This window comes from Erinaceus europaeus, chromosome 21 (assembly GCF_950295315.1).
Source record: "Erinaceus europaeus chromosome 21, mEriEur2.1, whole genome shotgun sequence".
In the NCBI taxonomy this organism is placed as follows: Eukaryota; Metazoa; Chordata; class Mammalia; order Eulipotyphla; family Erinaceidae; genus Erinaceus; species Erinaceus europaeus.
This window is the reverse complement of record NC_080182.1, coordinates 41,863,198-41,877,383: the sequence shown is the minus strand read 5'-3', so window position 1 is coordinate 41,877,383 and position 14,186 is coordinate 41,863,198. Positions and strand designations below refer to the sequence as shown.

General features: G+C 40.4%; 1 protein-coding gene and 1 long non-coding RNA gene across 5 annotated transcripts in view; one reads left to right on the top strand and one right to left on the bottom strand.

Moving 5' to 3' along the window:
• LOC132535322 (uncharacterized) overlaps window positions 1–14,186 on the bottom strand; it is a 474,613-nt gene that overhangs the window by 97,348 nt on the left and 363,079 nt on the right. The window lies entirely within an intron of this gene.
• The window catches only part of ZNF385D (zinc finger protein 385D), a 285,209-nt gene that overhangs the window by 78,907 nt on the left and 192,116 nt on the right, over window positions 1–14,186 (top strand). For all 4 annotated transcript variants that reach the window (XM_060180879.1, XM_060180877.1, XM_060180878.1 and 1 more), the window contains exon 2: window positions 6,554–6,696. In XM_060180879.1, the coding sequence (XP_060036862.1) occupies window positions 6,554–6,696 (143 nt within the window). The remainder of the gene's footprint in view (window positions 1–6,553; window positions 6,697–14,186) is intronic.

Sequence of the window (14,186 nt, the reverse complement as noted above, 5' to 3'; positions counted from 1 at the left end):
TGAGTTTTTTACTGAACATAGAACAGTGTCAGCCTGCCCCTAGGAAGAGAAATATCCATTATACATCCAGTACACCCTCGTCATTCCATCTATAAACCATTTGCCTTTTCTGTTTTCTTTTTTGATATGAGCAATAGTCACAATTTTTAATTAAATTTTTTGTTATCTTTATTGGATAGAGATAGCCAGACATAGAGAGGGAAGAAAGAGATAGATAGATAGATAGATAGATAGATAGAGAGAGAGACCTGCAACATTGCTTCACCATTTGCAACGTTTTCTCTCTGCAGATGGGGACCAGGGGCTTGAACCTGAGTCCTTGTACATTGTAATATGTGTACTCAACCAGGTGGGGAGAGAGAGAGAGAGAGAGAGAGAGAGAGAGAGAGAGAGTCCTGCACTGTTGTTCCACCAGTCATGGTATTCTCACAGCAGGTGAAGACTGGCAGCTTGAAACATTATAATGGACGGACTACGCCCGTCCCGTCAGATCTAATTCTTATGTCTGCAGCCACATAGACCCCCAGCATCCTTAGTGACCCCCCCTTTCCACCAATAAACATAGCAAAGTGTAATGGAAATAGTTAGAATTAGATGTAAGTGGTATTCTAAGTTTACAAATTAGGTGCTTTAAGACTGGAAGAGACTTAAGACTGGTGTTATATGAAGTGTTTAATTGTCTTCCTCTTGTGGATGGATATTTTTTGCAGTTTAGTACTTTAGTTATACCTTACTATTTAAATATATGTAGAATGAAATATATGGAGGTAGATATATAATTATACATTTACTGTATGTTATCACTACTGTGTTAAGTATAAATAATTAAAAAGTAATAAAATATATACATGCATAGATAATTAGAATTTTATTAAAGGAAGTGGATACTATAAAAATCATTTATTCTATTTAGAAATCAGATCATTTTTGCTTCTTTCTATATTCATAGACTATGTCTACTAAGTTTTCCTCCTGCATCATACATACATAATATACACAATTACATACATAAAATATATACATAATGTGTGTATTAATGACTCACAGTTGGAAAGAAGACACTGCCACGAATATTTAAAAGAAACAGCTACCAATCATTTTGAACTCTGGGTGGTCATTTGGGGGCGTGAAAGATTAAGGGGTCGGTGAAACTTCCCGGAGCTATGTCCTGTCCCATCAGTTCGGTGAGCTCCGCATGGATCAAGTGCAGAAGTTCAAGGTTAAAAATGTATTACAGAAAGAACACTGTTCCACTCTCAAAGTGCCTTTCAGAATGCTGACTTACTCACTGACCTCTTGTTGTGAAGACTTTCTTTTGAGGGTTAAAATAAACAGACTGTATTTATGAAGATGCTTTTACCATTGTCATGATTGATGCTTTCAAGGTGCAAAGATTTCTGTCTGGATGGACCTGAATAACTCCCGTCAGCTTTCTTAGATGCACCAAAAATCTGCCCGGCTTCGTGAGCACCAGTTGGCCTTGCATTGTACTAGTGAGCACACACACTCACACACACACACTCACACACACACACACACACACACACACACACACAAACACGCACATGTACACACATGCACATGCACACACACACTCACACGCACAAACACACATGTACACACACGCACACACACGCACACACTCACACACACGTGCACACACACGTGCACACACACACGCACACACTCACTCACACACACTCACACATACACACTCACATTCTCTCACACACACACAGTCATACACACAATCAGACAGACTCACACTCACACACTCACACACACACACTTAACAAACTCACACACACTCATACACTCACACGCACACAAACACTCACGCGCACACACTCACACACTCACATTCACACACACTCTCACACACATACACACACACACACACACACACACACACACACACACACACACACACACGGCGAAATGGCGGTACCACAACTGACATCCACTGGCTTAGAGTTCCTATTTATCTATAAATTAGTTTCTAAATTTACATCTCGACGTATCGGGTATTTTCAGTCTCTATTAGTATCTTAATAATATGTTAATAACATTTTTTTCTTTTTATAAATAGTTCATTTTAATGAGTGAGATATGGAGGAATAAATAGAGAGGCAGACAGACAGACAGACTAGAGCATGCTCAGCTGAGGTTTATGGTAGTGCTGGCAACTGAATTTGGGCCTTTGGAGCCTCAGGCATGGACATAGTCTTGTATCCCTGCCCTTAATAAACTTGTTTGATTTTGTGAAAATACTGTTCTTTTATGATATATCTAAGTAATATTATATATATTTGTTCTCTAGAGCAACTATAAGTATAGAATCATAGAAACAAACATCAAAACAAGCAGAAGAGTTCTGTGAGGTTACCTTATTGTGCTCATTACTTAATTCAGAGGCTTGTCGTATGTCATATTCAGTGGCTCCTTTCATTGCACAGTAGTGTCTGAATTATTCTGTACTTAGTGACTTTAATGTGTCGACTTCACTGGCGGATAAGCAACATGATCTGGAGATGTATTAACTACTTAAACTGTGGATATGCTAACGTTCCTGCGATTTTATACTGACTCTAAAATATTAGTTCTGGACATAAGCAGAATCCCATACACAGAGGGTGGACTTTCATACCCTTTATCTACACCATGGAAGAGGTTCAAGAGCTTTCCTCAAATGAAGAATCCCGAAATTCTGGAAGTCAAGCATAGCCAGCGAATGAGGTCACACTGTTGTGGATGAGAACAATGTTTTTTTCTTTTAAATCTATAGGCATATTTACACACACATATTTTGGCATTTGTTTTTGTGAAGGCAACTTTATGATGGCGAAAACAGCACCGAGCATATATTTCTATTTTAAATGTAGTCACTTATATTAGACATGAAGGCATTTAATAACCTTTTACCAGAGAACATTTATCTGCTTTAGAGATGATAGAAATATTTGCCAGTTTTGATTGTGCATTCTTCACTAGTAATAAACACGCCACGGGGCATACACAAATCGAAGCAAGTAAATTATTCCATTCTTATCTAAATCTAAAAAGCAGAGATGCTAATCACAGATCATTTTTGTGAGGTAGCTTCATTTTTGTGGCTTAACACCAGTGCTATAGGTTTGGAGAACAAGTATTTGTTTTTGTATTAATAATACATTTCTATTTGAGGCCACACTGATTTCTAGCATGAGCTTTATTGTAGTTCAGCATCTGTTTACATCATGACTATCACTAAAATTCTAGTCGGTAGTTTCAATTTTAGTATAAAAACAGTCCGGCATTTTACTTCATAACTTTCTTTGTTTTTTTTTTTTAAGATTTTGTTTATTTTTTATTTTTGAGAGAAATGCAGAGAGAGATACATATACACACAGAGAAACACCAGAGCACTCTTCAGCTCTGGCTTATGTTGGTGCTGGGCATTGAACCTTGGACTTAGGAGCTGTAGGCATGAGAGTCTATTTGCATAACCATTATGCTGTCCCCAACCCTCACTCCATAACTTTCTATGCCCCAGTGCCATAGGTCAAGTTTGTCTGGAAGCAGACTCAGACTTTATTGGGCAGGAGCTCCTGAGGTGTGTGAGGGTACAAGACTATGACAGAGGGCCAAGTTGAACAGTGATAAAATCACGGTGGGGCCTCATTCTAACCTAGGTCAGGTGGAGAGTGTCAGAACTGAAATAGTACTTCAAACTTTTGCTGCCGTGATGAGAGGGGGAAAGGCCGCTGAATACCAGCATTAGGGGCCTTCCTTGGGGCTTCCAGTGTCTCAGCTTGGAAGTCAGTTTGATCTTGCGCATCACAGTTCACTTTGATGCAGGGTATTGTGTAAAGAGAAATACAGATGGGAACCATCAGCTGCTACTAGTTCTTCAGTGTCTGGGGAATGCGTGTCTGGAGGTTGTGCACAGCACCCTCTAGCATCCATCACACCAGTGCTTGTGTAGTTCATGGCCACAGGCTGTGTGATCTCACAGATCCTCAGCCCTCAATAACCTGGGAGACTTTTAGCGTAACACAAATAGGAAGAGATGAACTGGCTTCCTCAAATTTGATGACTCCCACTAGGTTTTTTGTTTGTTTTACTCCATAAGAACAACCCCCCAATTGTAATACTGAGTAAGGACCTTGAACTGTATGTGTAAGTGTCAATGAAATGTAGATGTTGCTGGAAGTAAGATGGTAGGAAAATTTGCCTAGCTATTAAATTAGTGTATGTATTTTTTCCTTGGGCCTTTCATTGGGCTGGATAAAAACATAAACTTGGTCTATCCTCTAACCTTTTTGTATAGCAATTGAACAAAGGAGGAATGAATACCTGAAATTGTTGGTCTGCTTCTAAATTCTGCTTCTCAGACCCCTTCTGTTTCACTGATTTAATCCCCCCTGCTTAACACTGTATTCTGTTTACATAACCACTGTCAACTAAGCACCGCCCTGCCTCCAGGGCATTGGTTTAATCCTCACTGTTTGCACGCTTTTTCCTTCTCCTCCGGATATATATCCTTCTGCCTCAGGATATATAAGGACAAGATTGTGATTAGAGATAGCTTAGATTGCGCTGCATTCCACATGAATAAAGACTGAACTGCGTACCACTCAGCCATGAGTCCCTGGTCGTCTCTCTCTCCCACCCGCGAAGCTAGCCCAGCATGAAATAGTTACAGAATATAGCCCTGCTAAATTCCATAAAAATCAGTGATTTTTTGAGTAAGCAACATACACAGCAAAATTGTTCCTGTCCATAAAGTTATGTTATCATTACCTCATAAATACTCTCATACTCAACATATTACCAGGTAGGCAATCAAATAAGTTTAGGATGCATTTTAGTGAATGTAGATATTTTTCTTTTATCCGTTTGTTTTAATATGTGACTTCTATTTCCTGACTTGCCTTTCTTACTTTTTGTTCAAACCTGTTGGTTGACCTTGTTGTTGGTGAGGAACATTTCAAGAGAGAAGTAAAGTGAGTGGGAAAATACTGCTTCTGTTAATTTGGCTCCTGCTGGTTTAATATCTAGAAGCAGAAGAGCTAATGGGTTTTGTGTATGGTTAATTAAATCCTGTGTTACTGACTTCTGTTACAGGTATTAAGTTACCCACCTTGTTAACAGATCTCTGGTCCAGTAGGGTGGGATTTCTCATTGTGGAGCCATTGTAGAATGCTCACTTCAGTGTTCAAGTGACTGTGTGAGAGCAGACTAATACTCTGTGCAGAGGCCAGAGAGTTGCGTCTTGAAACTGGTAAATACGGTGGTCAGGAAGGGGTCTCACTCTACTTCATTTCAAAAACCATTATGGAAGGTGAGTCAGTCGTACTGACGGGAACCTCTTTTTTCTCTGCTGTGTCTTAGAATTTGTTTCTGTGAAGAAGGAAGAAATCTCACTGAGTTTTTTTCCTAGTGCTTCTTGGAATCCTACCAGCAGGTTTTTATAGTCTGTTGTTTGCCTCTCAGATTAGAAGAATGTTGGCATTTTCTCAGTTTCCTAGGATTCAGCAGCCTTTAATTAACAGCAAATTGATGTTTGGGAGTATTACCACAATTGGGGAGGAAAAGAGGTTCCTGTCAGTATGAATGACTCACCTTCCATACTGTTTTTTGAAATGAAGTAGAGTGAGACTCCTTACTGACCACCTTTACCGGTCTCAAGACGCAACTCTCTGGCCTGTGCACAAAGTATTAGTCTGCTGTCACACAGTCACTTGAACACTGAAGTGAACATTCGACAGGGGAATGCTGAGGGGAACTTCTGTCCTTCCAGCTCCTGAGTGCAGTGGAGTCACAGAGTAGAGGCAGAGGGTGTCATTCCCTTGTAAGCTGTTGGTTGCCTACTGGTAGACAAAGAGGTGTCTTTGTTGGCATAATTATTACACCTGTTCATTGTGACCCTTGGAGTTCCATCTGCTCATGGCTGTGAAGGAGGAGGCAGGTTGTCACTGAGTGTTCAGAGCCACACTGAACAGCTTAGGAATTGCTCTCCTGGTAACTGGGTCCACTGGCTTTAATTCCCTGATTGCCAGGGCAGAGCAAGAACACTACTTGTATCTGTGGTTTCATTTCTTTTCTGTGCCAAGTCCATGTCATCGTGACTACCAGGATCTGGAATGTGGAGGGAAAGAGCAGTTCTGTGAAATAATCGCCAAGACGGGATGCATATTATTAACAGAAGTCAGCTTTCAGAGAAGAGTGGAGGTGAAATGGAGAGTTTCTAGTGTGAATTGAGATCCTAGTTACAGCCTTGTTGAGCCAGCCTAGAATTCTAGTCAGGGAGAGGATATAGATTGGGCATAAGAAATGTTAACTGACTCATCACCAGCCAGAGGGGGAAATGTCACTGCTCAAGTAATTGCCTCCACATAGTTGTAAAACACTCATTGTCTAGTTCGCCTTCTGTCCAGGTCACTACCCTGCATGTCTTGTTTCTTCCAGTGACCCACAAAGTTGACCTTCTAGTCTCACAGGATAACTTGGTGCTATTAATTTTTATGCACTGTTTTCCTCACTGCTTCTTTCCCTCTTCTTCTTTCTGCAGGTGGTACATGCCAGAGCCCTGCTCTCCCAGCCCTGGTCCGGCCACCAGCCCCTCCTTTGCAACCTTCGCTGGATATTAAACCATTTCTTCCATTTCCTCTCGATACTGCAGCTGCAGTCAACCTCTTCCCCAATTTTAATGCGGTAAGTCCTACAATAGCAGACCTTACTTGAAAGAGTTGGTCACTACTTCTGTTTTGCTGTATTATTTATTCCTGGACTGGTCTGAAAGCCATTAAAGCTTATTGGCTCACCCGGCTTTGTAAGGTACCTGGAGCCTGACTCCTTTGAGAGGAAATGAAAAGAGCTTAAACTTTGTTGGACTGATCATGAGTTCATGTGTATTTCCGAGTAATAGTTGTACTTTATTTTTTCTCTTCTTTTGCCTCCAGTGTTATTGTTGGGATTTGGTTCCTGCACTACGAAGGAGGCCATTCCATCCCATTTTGTTGCCCATGTTGTGCTTGTTACTGCCATTGTTGTTATAGCCGTTGCCGCTGTTGGATAGGACAGAGAGAAATGGAGAGAGGAGGGGAAGACAGAGAGGAGGAAAGAAACACAGCCACCTGCAGACCTGCTTCACCCTCGTGAAGCGACCCCCTGCAGGTGGGGAGCTGGGGTCTCAAACCGGGATCCTAATGCAGGTCCTTGCACTTTGCACCATGTGCGCCTAAACTGACATGCATTTGTTAGAGATAAGTAAAACTCAAGTAGATGTCTAATAATTTACACGTGTTTCTTCTGTATGAAACAAATTTTGATTTGCAAATGTGTTACTTATTTTCTAACCCAACAAAGAGGACCCTGATAATCACAATAGTGACATATTTCATGTTTGTATTAAATGCTTTTTCTCCCATAAACCAACTCAGGTTGGCAAGCGTTTGTTTGGTTTTCCATCCTGATAATTCAGTTATTCAAGTAAGTTTTGTTTTAGAAATCACTCTCAATAGCCTTCTCAGAATGAGTTCAGTAACTTACTTGCCTCTGTTTTCATTCCTAAGCATACCGTTTTTGTTGGCATATTCCTCAGACTCATCATCATTTTTTTTATATAAGGAGAGAATATTCTTAGTATGGTACTAGAAGTAGGCAATGAAATAGTAAGAAACCAGGGACATTTTGCCCCAGATTGTCTGACGCAGCCTTCAGCAGTACAAATGCAAATCTGAGCTTACCAATGACAGTCAAAACAATCAAAGCAGATTAAGAGAAGAGGTCATTGAATGCCAGTGACCTAAATAACATGATTTTTTATTGCAACACCTTGGCCTGATGACAGATTAAACAATCCCACCCAGAATTAGATCCATTGCTTTATAAGGCAAAAATGAATCTTTTTTTAATTTAATAATACTTTGTCAGAGATGATTTAGACATTCCAATCAGATTGTATGGCTTTATGTTAGATCTCACAAGGGTAAGAGAGAATCACAATGATCACTTTGCTTTGAGGGATTGAGGGTTTTCCTAAAGGAATTGTCTTCTCAAACCGATGAAGTCTAAGTAGAGCAGCTTGGAGGTCATGTTTCCAAAGTTGAATTGTATTCCTGATTGTTTCAGTAAGAAGAGAAAAACTTTCTCAGTATCAAATTCCATTTCTTAAATGTCTACAATGAATCCCGTTGAGTTTTTTTATTGTTTTTAATATTTATTTATTCCCTTTTATTGTCCTTCTTGTTTTATTGTTGTAGATATTATTGTTGTTATTGATGATATTGTTGGATAGGACAGAGAGTGGAGAGAGGAGGGTAAAACAGAGTAGGGGAGAGAAAGATAGACACCTGCAGACCTGCTTCACCTTCTGTGAAGCGACTCCCCTGCAGGTGGCGAGCCAAGGGCTCAAACCAGATCCTTAGGTCAGTCCTTTACTTTGTGCCACCTGCGCTTAACCCGCTGCTCTACTGCCCAACCCACTTGTTTGTTTTTTAAGCATCTTGTCTGCTGGTCTGTAAAGTGACCTCCTGTCAAGTCTTGCTTTCCAGAGACCCAGTGGTAACCAGGAAGATGACTTACTTGGCCTCTGAGACCATGTGGCATTTTGTCACTGAGGTCTCCTGTCAGTGTTAGAGCAGATGGTGCAAATTTCTTTTTTTTAAAAATGTTTTATTTATAAAAAGGAAACATTGACTAAATCATAGGACAAGAGGACAGCTTCGCACAATTCCCACCACAAGAACTCCATATCCCATCCCCTCCCTGATAGCTTTCCTATTCTTTACCCCTCTGGAAGTATGGACCAGGGTCATTGTGGGAGGCAGAAGGTGGAAGGTCTGGCTTCTGTAATTGCTTCCCCGCTGAACATGGGCGTTGACAGGTGGATCCATACTCCCAGCCTGTCTCTCTCTTTCCCTAGTGGGGCAGGGCTCTGGGGAAGCAGAGCTCCAGGACACATTGGTGGGGTTGTCTGTCCAGGGAAGTCTGGTCTCATCATGGTAGCATCTGGAATCTGGTGTCTGAAAAGAGAGTTAACATACAAAGCCAAATTGTTCACCAATCATGGACCAAAAGGCTGGAATAGTGCAGATGAAGAGTTGGGGGTCCTCCATTTTGTAGATAGCTAGTAGGCATATTTTAGTTATATTCTAAAGGGCCTGTGGCTATAGTATTTTTTTTTTTCTTTCTCTTTTTTCCCCTGAGCCTGAAATCTGATATGCAGGTGGATCCAAGCTGTTGTCTGGGGAGATGATGTCATGGCTGGAAAAAGAACCAGAAAGCTGGATCAGGGAGGAGAGTAGCTCCCTAATATGGGAAAGAAGAATAAATATTGTTAATTGTAAAACCCACTGATTTGATGTGATCTGGGGCCCATATTCAGCTTAGCAGCCTGTGTGACCTCTGCATCCCTGTAGATCTGAGCTCACATTCTGTGGTCATGAGTAGGAACGTTCCAAGCTGCCCCAATATCATCCCATCTTCCTCAGGTGTAGCATAGAGCATGTTGTCCAGCCTCCCTTCAGAGGATGGAACATTCTCCACCCTTGTTGGTCCAAGTTAAGGACAAGGTCCTATGGGGGCCCACAATGGGGTCTGTTTTGTTGTTTGTGATAGAGATGACCAGTGACAATAGAGAGAGAAATTTATTCAAGGTCTAGGCCCATCAAGTCTGTTTGGGAATCTCAGGACTCCTAGATTAGGGTCCCAGCTGGTGGAATGGCCTGATAGTGACTAAAGAGCCATTGTTAAAGTCTGCAAGTCTCTTGCCCTTATTCAGCTTCTGCAGTCCTTGCTTTCATAAGGTTAGCTTTGGAGTCATTGAGAGAACTGTAATAGGAAGTAGGTGAGGAGGGTATCTAAGTCTAAGTGGACACTATTTCATTATTTGATACTGACTCACTGCAGACTATTGTGCACTTTTGCTTTCAGGTATATATTTTGCCCCTAATTTATGGATACATGTGAACATATGCTCTGTCTTATGGGACCTGAACTATATCTAGGTTTTGGGACTTTGTTTGAAATGAACCTCCTGGAACAGAATTAGAGAATCCTATGAAAGGAAAGGTCTCTCCCAAGTAATGAGGCTGAAGGGTTGGCATTCCATGCCTGACCTCTCTGGACACAGTCTGAACTGAAGCATGCAGAGGTGGTACTTATCGCATTGATTAGATTGGGATTGATAGATGCAATATCATTTGGTATGAATTAGAGAAGCATGCAGGGAAGTGAGCCCCACCCTACAGGTTCCAGGACTGGGGGAAAGATAGGCTCTATAGAGGAAGTGGGAGGTTCCTGCTGTCTTAGGGTTTAAGAAGACAATAGTTATTGCAATAATCATATTGTTTGGCAGTTGGATTAATCACATCATTTGGCAATTGCATTAACTTTGAAAAATCCCTTTGTCAGGATTTGCTGTATCATACACAACATCAACATAATTTATGTACTTTGACATTATTTGTATATAGCTGTGTCACCAGTTGCTTCTATTCTCCCTGGTGTAATGTTTTAAGAGAGTCAACATATGGAAGACTCAGCCTATGGTCTGTGCATTAAGTATTTTGGGACATTCTATCAAATTGTCTCCTCTCATATTAATTAGTGGTTTATATGACTACAAATTAATAGGAGTGTACAAAAACAACATTCCCACCACCGAAAGACTGTGTCCCATCCCATACCCACTCTCAGTGTAGGAGGGTTCCTCTGTCCCCACAGCCTCTCCAGTATTTGTTGCTGCTGTCCTTTTTGATGTATGCCATTCTCACAGGGGTGAGGTGTTGTGTCAATGTTGTCTTTATTTGTGTTTCTCTGACAATAGGGACCTGGGACAATTTTTCATGTGTTTGTTAGCCTTTTGGATCTCTTCTGTAGTGAATTTTCTATTATCCTCTGCCCATTTTTGAATGAGGTCATTTGCTTTTTTGGGCTAAGTTTGCTGAGTTCTCTGTATATTTTGGTGATTAGTCTCTTGTCTGATGTATGTCATGTGAAGATCTTCTCCCATTCTGTGAGGTGTCTCTGTGTTTATTTGACAGTTTCTTTGGCTGTGAAGAAGCTTTTCAATTTGATGTAGTCCCATTGGTTTGTTTCTGCTTTAGTCTTCCTTGCAATTGGGTTTGTTTCTTCAAAGATGTCCTTGAGGTTTAGGTGGGAAAGTGTTCCACCAATGTTTTCCTCTAAGTATTTGATTGTTTCTGGTCTGACATTAAGGTCCTTGATCCATTTGGAGTTCATTCTTATTCCTAGTGCAATAAGGTGGTTCATTTCATTCTTCTGCATGTTTCAACCCAGTTTTCCCAGCACCATTTATTGAAGAGAGCCTCCTTCCTCCATTTAACACTTTGGGCCCCCTTATCAAAGATTAGATGTCCATAGGTGTGGGGATTTATTTCTGGGCTTTCAATTCTGTTCCACTGGTCTGTGTGCCTATTTTTGCTCCAGTACTAGGCTGTTTTGATGATGATGGCCTTATATTGTAGTTTGATATCTGGGAGTGTGATGTCTCCATTTCTTTTTTTCAAGATGGTTTTGGCAATTCTAGGTGTTTTATGGCTCCAGGTAAATGATTGCATTTTATGTTCTATTCTCTAAGAGGAGCTTGGTGGAACTTTGATGGGTATCACGTTAAATTTGTACATAGCTCTGAGGAGAATATTCATTTTGGTGATATTTATTCTTCCAGTCTATGAGCATGGGATGTCTTTTCATTTCTTGGTATCAGTTTCTATTTCCTTGAAGAGTGACTCATAGTTTTCAGTATACAAGTCTTTCACTTCTTTGGTCAGGTTTATTCCTAGCTATTTTATTGATTTTGCTGCAACAGTGAATGGGAGTGATTTCTGAATGTCTTCTTCTTTGAAGTTAGTGTTTGCATAAAGAAATGCCACTGATTTTTGTACACTGACTTTGTAGCCTGACACCTTGCTATATTGCCTAATAACTTCCAGTCATTTTCTGCTGGATTCTTTAGGTTTTTCTATGTATAGTATCATATCATCTGCAAATAGTGAGAGCTTGACTTCTTCCCTTCCAATCTGTATTCCTTTGATTTCTTTCTCTTGCCTGATTGCTATGGCAAGAACTTCCAATACTATGTTGAAGAGTAACAGTGACAGTGGACAGCCCTGTCTAGTCCCCGATCTGAGGGGGAATGCTTTCAGCCTCTGTCCATTGAGTATGATGTTGGCAGTAGGTTTGCTATATATATGGACTCCACTATCTTGAGGAGTTTCACATCTATTCCCATTTTTGTAGCATTTTGAGCATGAGTGGGTGTTGGATTTTGTCAAAGGCTTTCTCTGCATCTATTGATATAATTATGTGGTTATTGGTTTTACTTTTATTAATGTGATGAATGACATTGATTGACTTACATATGTTGAACCAGCTTTATATACTATACTAAATACTTTTATGATAAACGCAGTCACCAACCTTAGAAATTACAACCATAGTGACTGAAGCAAGGATTGATGCAGTTCAGCCAATACCAATTAGCCAAAAAACACCTCCAGTACAAGAAAAAATAGCAACCAAATCTCAAAGAAAAAGAAAGAGAAAGGGAAAATTATGAATTTTTTTATTCTAAAAAGGAATATACAATTATGCAAATTGTATACTGTCAACTGTAAATTCTAGGAATAGGAAGAGGAGGAAAGGAAGTAGAGAAGACATACGCACACACACACAGGCACACACACACACACACACACACACACACACTCCCATCTGAGTCAGATTTCTTTCCCAAAATAATTCACAAATGAGCATCAGTGAATTCAGAAAGGAAACAAAGGATGGAGGAAGAAAAAAAGACAAAAACAAGAAAAAAAGAGAATAGTGAAATGAAAGGTTTTTTTTTTTTTTTTTTTTAATTAGCTAGGAGGAGGGAAAAAGGTGAAGAGGTAAATAGAAACAAGTTTGTCTCACAATGGATTGGACACCCAGTTACCTAGCAATGGAAAAGACAACAACACTTAGTTTTGGTCAAACTGAAGAAGGAGTGGGGAAAAGGAACATGTGTATATAATAGTAGTAATAATAAAATAGAATAGAGTACAAAACCCTAATAGTTAGTCTGAAGCTTGGATGGCTCCCTATTGGCTGCAGGCAGCCTGAGCAAAGACAGTCAATTGTAAGAAAAAAATTGTAAGAGATATCCAAACAAACAGAAAAAAAAAAAAAAAAACACCTCTAGGTAGTCATTCCTAGGCAGGGATGAGGCTCTGATGGGTCAGGTATTTTGTCACTCAAATAGAGCTCCAGACTCTTGAAAGAGAGAGAGAGAGAGAGAGAGAGAGAGAAGGCTTGGAATGACACCCTTAGTGAGCCAGAAATCTTGGTAAAGAAAATAGCTCAGTGAGGATGCGGATCCTGCTAGGAGTGGTTGTCCAGCCCCTGGGGGCTGGTTCTGGGGTAGGAGGGAGGGAAGAGCTTCAGAAATAGTTAAAAATAGTTCCTTTCCCCCTGGCCTCTGATTTCTAACCCAAGAGTGAGCTATAGGACCCCTCTTAGTTGTCACCTTTAGGACCCCTTATCACCATCCTGCTGACGGCCCAGTATCCTACCCTGTCCAGAGAATTCCAGGTCACAAGCTGTTGCTTGTTGGAGCTCATGCCAGCTGCTGCTTCCAAGTTCGCCATCTTGGCTCCACCTTTGCAAATTCTGGAATGCTTGTAAGCAGCTGAAGTTTCAAACTTGTTATTTGTCTTTTGGGAAACATGAAAAGCAAAATGATTTGTTTGATTGATGAGAATTATTTTGTTGTGAAACAAAGAATAGCAGTGTTGTGAGTTGAATGACACTGCATAAATCTCTTTTCCCTCTTTGGTCCTGTTTATTCATCTTTAAAATAAAGAGATTGAAGGAGGGGAGGTGTGAAGAAATTAAGGGGGTGGGGTTCAAGTGTATAGAACTTTGAACTTTTAAACATGAAGTGCAAAATTTAATCCTGGTTAGGATATATGCCAGAGTAATGCTAAGGTTCTCTCTCTCTCCCTCTCCCTCTCCCTCTCCTCTCTCTCTCTCTCTCTCTCTCTCTCTCTCTCTCTTTCTCCCTCTCTCTCTCTCTCTCTCTTCCTTCTCTATCATAAAATAAACAAATACTTATAAGTGAATAAAATAGAATAAAATAAAATAAAGGAGGTAGATCCAATAATTTCTTCCTATGCTGTCATACCATTGAATCACTT